At 55.4% G+C, this 8,964-nt stretch overlaps 1 protein-coding gene across 1 annotated transcript in view; it reads left to right on the top strand.

Moving 5' to 3' along the window:
- Positions 1 to 1,153: 1,153 nt before the first annotated feature.
- LOC140898121 (C-type lectin domain family 2 member E-like) overlaps positions 1,154 to 8,964 on the top strand; it is a 58,065-nt gene continuing 50,254 nt past the window's right edge. The window contains exons 1-2 of the mRNA XM_073311569.1: positions 1,154 to 1,235; positions 2,897 to 2,995. Coding sequence (XP_073167670.1) covers positions 1,154 to 1,235; positions 2,897 to 2,995 — 181 coding nt within the window. The remainder of the gene's footprint in view (positions 1,236 to 2,896; positions 2,996 to 8,964) is intronic.

The following is an 8,964-nucleotide window of genomic DNA, read 5'->3' as shown; positions in this document are numbered from 1 at the left end:
GCTTGTAGAAAGTGGTGTTGGAGAGCTGCCAAGCAGCCTCTTGTTCATATTCCGACCTATTCATGATGACAACAGCACCTCCTTTGTCAGCCTTTTTGATTATGATGTCTGAGCTGTTTCTGAGGCTGTGGATGGCATTGTGTTCTGCACGGCTGAGGTTATGGGGCAAGGGATGCTGCTTTTCCACTATTTCAGCCCATGCACGTCTGTAGAAGTCCAGTCTGTTGTTTCAACCTTCAGGAGGAGTTCACCTAGAATCCTTCTTTTTGTAGTGTTGGTAGCAAGGTCTCTGTGGGTTAGTATGTTGTTCAGAGGTGTTTTGGAAATATTCCTTGAGTGGGAGACGTTGAAAATAGGATTCTAGGTCACCACAGAATTGTATCATGTTCGTGGGGGTGGAGGGGCAGAAGGAGAGGCCCCGAGATAGGACAGATTCTTCTGCTGGGCTAAGACTATAGTTGGATAGATTAACAATATTGCTGGGTGGATTAAGGGAACCACTGTTGTGGCCCCTTGTGGCATGTAGTAGTTTAGAGAGTTTAGTGTCCTTTTTCTTTTGTAGAGAAGCAAAGTGTGTGTTGTAAATGGCTTGTCTAGTTTTTGTAAAGTCCAGCCATGAGGAAGTTTGTGTGGAAGGTTGGTTTTTTATGAGAGTATCCAGCTTTGAGAGCTCATTCTTAATCTTTCCCTGTTTGCTGTAGAGGATGTTGATCAGGTGGTTCCGCAGTTTCTTTGAGAGCGTGTGGCACAGGCTGTCAGCATAGTCTGTGTGGTATGTAGATTGTAATGGAGTTTTTACCTTCAGTCCTTTTGGTATGATGTCCATCTGTTTGCATTTGGAAAGGAAGATGATGTCTGTCTGTATCTGTATGAGATTTTTCATGAAGTTGATAGATTTCCACTCCATACGGCTAAATTCAGTGCCTTGCACCATGACAGGTTTCAGAGTAGCAGCCGTGTTAGTCTGTATTTGCAAAAAGAAAAGGAGTACTTGTGCACCTTGTTTGATGCAATAGAGAAGGGGGAGCCGGGTTAAATGGAGGCGGGGCTGAGGGCAGGGGGCATGTGCATCGGCCGCTGTTGTGAGGAAATCGGGCACTGGCGTTTCAGCTGTGGCTGAGGTCGTGCTGTGGCTGTGAACTCACACGGCGGGATGCGGCTGCAAGTCGGCCTGGCTGGTGCGCGGGACCTCACCTCCTTCCCCACGGCTGCGCCGCTGGGCGCTATTCCTGTGGGTGAGACGCTCCCGGTCCCAGGGGTCCCTGAAAGAGCCACCCAGGGCTTGGGAGGGAGGGTGGGTGCTGCTGGCTGCTCCGCGGTGGCTCGCTCTCTGCGTGGCGGGGTTTGCGGGCTGGTTACAGTCACAGCCGGGCCGGGGCGAGGGGGCACAGTGGGCCCGAATGGGGCGGTGGCCGGGAGGGGAAGGGCTCGGGGCTGGGGACTGAATGGGGGTCGGGGCTCCAAATAGGGAGAGTGGGGCTGGAATGGGGGCGGAGCTCGGGCGGGTGTCTAGGAACCGCATGGGGGTGGGGCTCCAAATGGGGGGCTCGGGCGGTGGCTGGGGACCGCATGGGGAGGGCAGCGCTGTGGCAGGGTCAGTTCTTGGCCGAAGGGAGGTGGATTCTGGGCCAAAAGGGGGCGATTCGGAGGGCGGGCCCCGGGCCGAAGGACGGGGGGGGTTCGAGAGCCCCCCCGGGAAGGGAAAGGAAGGGTCGGGCAGAGGAGTGCAGGACACTGGTTCAAGTCCCGTCCTGCCAGGAGGGGGCTGGGCCAGGGACAGGGCTGTTTCGAGCCCCAGCCCCGTCCCCTTATGATATCCCTACTCACACTTACTTCTAGGAGGATTGTGTGTGTGAGGAGGGTCTTCTCCCCCACCCCCCAGCTGGGTGCCTGTCACTGGTGGGCGGGGCCTGTAGGAGATCAGGTCTCTGCGGCCCTGGGGGCGGAGGGGCCGATAGGAGTTAAGGGGTTTTAATCATCATGGCACCACCTCTGGCATACTGCATACTGGGCAGGCAACGAGAAACCACAAATGGCCTCCCCCACCCCTGACCTGTCCTGCTTAGTCTGTCTCGGGTTCACATCGGCTGGAGAGTCTGGAGCAGGGACGGGGAGCCAGGGCCAGGACCTCTGCCTCGGCTTTGCTGCTGCCAAATCGGACCCACTCAGACCGAGAGGAGCTGACCCCAGCCCAGCACCTGCAGCAGCGTCTGTGGCCTGAGTGTCGCTGAGAGGGACAATGGGGCCAGCAGCTGGGTTGCTGAGAGCGAAGAGCCGCTGTAGGAGTTGTGTGTTAATGGCAATGGACACCTGGAGCCTGGAGGGAACCCAGGTAATGGGGCATCTCTGCCTGGGGGCAGGCTGGAGAAAGACACTGAGACTGCCTGGAGTGCTGGAAGGGGGCGTGGCCCTCCCACTTTTTGTCACTGGCCCCTCCCCCTCCTCTTCCCCCTGAGGTCCCCCCACCCCACCTCTGGCTGGCAGCTGCAGTGCAGACAGTTGCAGGGAGCTGTGGATGACCCTCCACTTGCCTGGGGTGCGGGGCCGAGAGCAGCCCTGGTCCGTATCCCTCCCCTCAGGCTCCCTGCCCAGAGCAGGGGGAGGGTCTGTACTTCCCCACAGCTGCTGCTCTTACCATGGCCCTGCTGCTGCTCTGCGGCCCTGCTACCCAACCAGAGCCGGATCTTGGTAACAGCCCCAGGGTAGCTCTAGGGAGCCATGGACCCTCCATCTGCCCTTGGTGGGGGGGTCTGCCTGACCCTCTGGGCTCCCCTCCCAGAGTGTCTGACGGAAGGAGCAATCAACAGAACGGTGCATGTTCCAGGGCAGCTCCAGCCCCGGTGCTGTCAGTGAGACGTGTCCTCCCAGCCCTGCCTGACGGGTCTGTCTGTTTCAGACCCTCCTTGTAACTGCAAGAAAAGTCCAACCCCTAGAGTTGTGGTTGCACTGACAGTTGTATCGTCTGCTTTGATCGCTGCCATCATTGCTCTGGCAGGTGAGTTCCCAGCTTCCGCCCCGCTCCCTTCCCCTCCATCTACGAACTCCGTGCATCCCATTCCCCCGTGACCTACCACGGTCCCTCTCTCCTCCCGGCCTGTCCGGCTTCTGCCCCTTGGACAGAGGATTCCTGGGGGATGTTCCTCCCCGACCCTCCTCCTGCTCCCTCCCAGACCCCTGCACCTGGGCACTCTCTGTGTCAGGACGATCTGACTGACATTAGCCCCCCCAGCCCATCTCTGAGCACTTTGGACCCAAGTCGCCTTTGCCATGCGCCATGAAACAGTCCCTGACCAGGGTGTCCAATGGGACAGGGTGCAGCGCATCCCTGAGCCCTTTGCCTTCCCTGTGTTGCTCTGAGGTTACCAGCTTGGCCTTCCAGAATCTTCAGGTCACGCCTGTGGCCGGGCGGCAGGTGCTGCCGTGTTATTGAAATGAGCTGTAGAATTAAGTCTAGACCCCTCCACCAGCGCAGTGTGGAAACCCCCCAATCGCTGAGCTTGGCCATGAAGGGTCCCTTAGCACCATTCACACCCCCGGGCTGCACAGACAGCGTGTGCTTGTGCAGAGGGCGTCTGTTTGCGGTGAACATGAACCCTGCTGTATCCCCCCGTCGTCTGGCGCAGGGCGTGCTGGAGACTGTCGGGGATGGGATTTCTCTACTGCCCTGGGATCTGATCACTCGGCCCCAGGAGGGTTTAGCAGCTGGCAGAGGGGATTGAATCCAGGTCTGTCTGCATTAGGAATCCTCTGTGCCGATGTCATGACATCCGTGCAGTTGAATTGGTGCAAACCGCTAAAGCAGACGCACTGCACTGGTGCACAAAGGAGCTTGCCTTGGTGCAGTTCGCTGCAGGAAGTTACCAGAGCGAGCCGCACTGCTCCAGCGCATCTCCAGGAGGTGCTTGCCCGGATGTCACTGCAACACTGTGATTATACTGGTGCAGATTGCTCTGATATAGATGGGCCCTGAATCCCAGCTCCCTGCTGTAATGGCAGGCTGTTGAAATGGGCAGCATTGGCTCTCACTGTGTAAGGTGGGAATCTGTGAGCTTAGGGTTGGTTACACACCTGCAGGTGCAGGGAGCTCTGCAGAACATGTGGCATCTGAGCTGGAGATGGATGGTGGAGACAGCCTGTGCCATCAACTGTTAGTCACTGACTTCTCTGCTCAGTTCAGTAGGGCAGGGGTGTGGGCTACCGTGCACTGGACAGTGAAATCTACAGGGTCAGACATGCCTTGTGAGTGAGGTGAACACATGCTCGCTTTCTGATCACCGCTGCCACGTTTCCTAACTCTTCCCGACTTAGAGTGTCTGTTCCTCGCTGAGCGCCAGCCACATGGGAAGGCTTGAAAACCAGCTACCGAGTTACTGTGGTGCAAACAAAAGTGACGTGCTCGAAAACATCTGGAGGGGTTTGAGTCCAACTCCTCTCAACTAGACAGGCCTTTCAAATCCTCTTTGGTGTCACTTATGGGTGACCCCACTGCTGCTCTTTCATGGCTCTGAAAGGGTTACACTGCCATGAGGGCTTCCAGAAAGTGCCTTTCTTGCTGCTGTGTTTGGGGAGAGAAAAGTCTGCAGGTAGGAGGTGAATTAAGTTCCATCATTCCTGGCCCACAGTGCAACAGGTCACTTCCCGTGGCTGTGGTTTCTGGTGCCCCCTTGTGGCTTTCATGTCCCTGAGTGAAAGTTCCCACATTCTTCTCAGTTGTTCACCTGCTGTTTGTTGCTAGGTTGAACGTCCAGCTGTTGATCTTGTGCCTGGGGTGAAATGCTCTGAGCTGTGTCAGTGCCTCGCAGGCTGGGAGTGTCCCTGGAATCCTTCTTGCCAGGCAAATTTACAGTGACAAACGTCTCCGTCCCCCTGCATCTGATTGCAGTGGACCAGCCCCAGCTGGGGGTCCCAATGGGCTTGGCAAGCCGGTCAATTGACTGCCTGTTTGGCCGCAGTCAAATGCTCCAGCGAGAGCCCTGGGGGTAGGAGGCAGCCTGCCTTTCGGATTGCGTCTTGGAGCCTCACTGGTGTTTTCCAGAACTTGGTTTCATTGTTTTGCCTTTTTTTTCTGAGCTAAAATAACTCAGTGAAGTACATTTTTTTAAAAATTAGGTAGATCCATATCTATCGAAAGCTAAACCTACTGGAGACAATGACGTCTTGCTCTTTTTTCTTCCTGGCGGGAGGTAACCAATTCTGATAAATTGGTATTTTAAAATATCTGACCACTCTTTGACAGATTTGACTGGTCAGTTGACCAATTTTTGTTCCAGTCAAATGCCCAATTCTCGTTGCAATTCTTACCCTCCATGTGACTGTCTCATTCTCAGCGCTGACCTCTCAGCTTTCATCAGCTGATCTGTGCCCCCCTGCGAGCCCCTCGTGCCCGGACGGCTGGATGGGATACCGAGGGAAATGCTACTATTTCTCAGAGACGGAAGGGAGCTGGACCGACAGCCGAAGCCGCTGCTCTGCCCCGGGTGCCTCCCTGGCTGGGATCGACAGTGAGCAGGAAACGGTGAGAGACTCTCGAGTTGCCAGACACTAATCTGGGCACAGGGATGGCTGCTGCAGCAGGACCTGGGCTCTGCCCCGTGGGGTGAGGAGCAGCTGTGAGCCCTCCCGTGCTGGGAGGCCGGAGTGAATGAACTTCCAGCTGCTGAACGCCAGCCCTGGCTGGGCCCAGGGCCCTACTGTCTGTGTGTGATCACAGGGATTGCCCATTCTCCGCTGCCCCCCTCCCCAAATAGGGAGACAGCTTCTGTCTAGGGCAGGGCTGGCTCAAGCATCTCCTGGCCTGCTGGCTGCTGGAGTGGGACTGAGAACCCAGTCAGTGCTCCTGTTGTGGGGATGGGAAAGGAGCAGCCAGCTGAGGAGGCGGGGGAGGAGGGGATCCTTTCACATTGACCCCTCCCACTTCAGCTTGCCTCCCTCCCTCCTCCTGCCTTGCTGGGGTGAGCGGTGGCTGCTCTGTGAGAAGAGACGTCTTTGCAGAGAGCTCAGACCCAACAGCTGCCCCCAGCTCAGGGGGACTTGGGGTGTGGGTGACTGGGAGCACTGGGGTGGGGCTGCTGTGTGCGGTGGGAGGGTTAAGACTGCCCGGGGGATCTTGTGCTTTGCAAGAGGGAGGGGAAAATCCCCCCTGAAAATAAACTGAGCACCCTTCAATATGTGACTGGGATTCTCTGCAGCACAGAGCCCTGGAGGGGTGGTGGGGGGGAGCATGGGAGGTGGGGATGATACCTGCTGTCCCTCAGCTTTCTTTAAGGCGTTCCTGCTGCGCCATAAGGGTGTCTATGACCACTGGATCGGCCTCTGGAGGGAGCAGGGTCAGCCCTGGAAATGGGCCAATGGCACCAAATTCAACCACCTGTGAGTCTCTCTCACCCCTCTGGACTAATTCCCTGGGCTTGGGGATTCTGGTGTCTGAGCGGTTTGAGCTCAGGTAGATCCACCATTCAGTGCTTGTGAAACCACCAGACACGACCCTGGTCCGTTCGCGTCCTGCGTGTATCGGAGACCGATGGGAGCCGGCGTGTCCCTGAACTCTCGGCTCCTCCCTGCAGCACGGTGCTGGGCCGGAGACAGAGCCCGCCATAGCCAGAGATGCCCTCGCAGCGCGCTGGGATTTCAGCTGGGACACTCGCTGTTCTCCCCCAGCCCTCTTCAGCAAGGTCCCTGGGGTGTCTGACCCCCCCTGGGGAAAGGAGGCAGCAGGGAGCTCAGGTTAACAGTGGCTGCTAGAGAGGGCAGCATGCCGAGCACTGCATGGCAGGTGCAGGTCCCGCTGGGGATTGCAGCCGGCAGGTTTGAGTGACTTTGCTGGTGAGGCCTCTGAATCCGCAACAAGGCACCGATGTTAAAGGAGCCTGCGGTTCACAGGTGCTGGACGCCTGGGGCTCCCACTGGAACGGGGTACAGTAGTGATGGCTGCCCAACACCCCGCGATGGGTTTCAGTGGGCTCCAAGTGTGATCACAAAACCAGCGCTGCTTGAACCCTGGGACTTCAGCAGTAGAAGCATGAGCCTCTGCCATAGCAGCGAAAGAATCCACTTCTTTAACTGAAACTCCCCCCCGGTTGATAAAGCTCTTTTGCAGGCCATCCATTAGAGGGGGATGGAGACCCCCCCCACTTCTCTGGTCTGGGTTACTTCAGTACTTTGAAAAATCAGGCTCTTTTGGCGCTGGGTCAGGGCTCCCCAATGGACAGTCCCCATTCTGCTGTATTGGACCCAACCTTTGGATCCCACCTGCTTCCAGCCTCACTGGGTCTGAAGAGCTACCAGACACTGTCCTGAGTTCGAGCCTCTGTGGCATTCTCCTGGGGTACAGACTCCCTGTCTGGTATGCTCCTTAGGATGTGGGACCCTGCAGATCAGCTGCTGTAGGATCCAAAACCAGTGCTGAACCCTCCCAAATCTCCCGAGAGGCATGTTGTCCCTAGAGCTCCACCCTCCACACCAGATGAACTCTGGGAGACTTACGTGAGGGTTACAAACAAGGAACACATGCTTTCACAAAGGAACTTCTTCAACACTCTCTTTTTCCCCCATGCCCAATGGAAAGCTCAAGAGTTATAGATCAACGGAGAAGGAAACCCCTGAATGCAATTTCTTCTTTCAGTGTCATCTTGGTTCTGCTCCATGTGTTTCAAGGAGGCGAGATCCTTCCTGTCCCCCGCTTTTCCTGCTCAGTCGTCTGGTTCTGGTGATGGTCTGCCCCTCTTGTTAGAGGGCCAGTCCCTTTTGACAATCAGTCTAACAAATTCTCTCTGTCCTGCTGGGGACTGTCCATTCTTCAGCACCCCTGTGGGCTGCTCAGCATAGAGGGTCAGGAACAGTCAGCGGTTCTGCAAAGCCCCTGCTGTCCTGAGCTCTGCTCCTGAGGGGCTGGGAGAGTAGCTGCTCCGCACTCAGGCCTGCACTGTGGAGAACGGCTCCCCTGGCTGGGACTGGTGTGAAATGCCCAGCCTCTACCTGACTGCAGCTCCCTGGCTTCTATGTGGCAGGTTTCACTTAAGAGGAGGAGGTGACTGCGCGTATCTGAACGACGAGAAAGGGGTCAGCAGCTCACGGTGCTACATGGGAAGACGGTGGATCTGTAGCAAACCTGAGATGTATGTGATGGTGTCATAAATATAAAGGGAAGGGTACACACCTTTAAAATCCCTCCTGGCCAGAGGAAAAATCCTTTCACCTGTAAAGGGTTAAGAAGCTAGGATAACCTCGCTGGCACCTGACCAAAATGACCAATGAGGAGACAAGATACTTTCAAAAGCTGGAAAGAGGGAGAACATCAAAGGGGTCTGTGTCTGTCTGGGTGAGGCTTTTGCTAGGGACAGAACAGGAATGGAGTCTTAGAACTTAGTAAGTAATCTAGCTAGATATGCGTTAGCTTATGATTTCTTTAAATGGCTGATAAAATATGTTGAGCTGAATAGAATGAATATTCCTGTCCGTGTGTCTTTTTGTAACCTAAGGTTTTGCCTAGAGGGATTCTCTATGTTTTGAATCTAATTACCCTGTAAGGTATTTACCGTCCTGATCTTACAGAGGTGATCCTTTTCTTTTTACTGTTTCTTCTATTAAAATGTTTCTTTTCAAGAACTGAATCCTTTTGTCATTGTTCTAAGATCCAAGGGCTTGGGTCTGTGGTCACCTATGCAAATTGGTGAGGATTTTTACCAAACGTTCCCCAGGAAGTGGGGTGCAAGGTTTTGGGGAGGATTTTGGGGGGAAAGACGTTTCCAAACAACACTTTCCCAGAAAGCCGGTTAAACGTTTGGTGGTGGCAGTGGAAGTCCAAGGGTCAAATAGTTTGTACCTTGGGGAAGTTTTAACCTAAGCTGGTAAAGTAAGCTTAGGAGGTTTTCATGCAGGTCCCCACATTTGTACCTTAGAGTTCAAAGTGGGGAAGAAACCTTGACAGATGGGAAAAGAGACCGCACTCGAAAGGGGCTCAAAATG

The sequence above is a fragment of the Lepidochelys kempii genome, chromosome 14 (assembly GCF_965140265.1).
Source record: "Lepidochelys kempii isolate rLepKem1 chromosome 14, rLepKem1.hap2, whole genome shotgun sequence".
NCBI classification, from domain to species: Eukaryota; Metazoa; Chordata; order Testudines; family Cheloniidae; genus Lepidochelys; species Lepidochelys kempii.
Note: the sequence above shows the minus strand (reverse complement) of the source record. Positions and strands in the feature narration are given on the sequence as shown.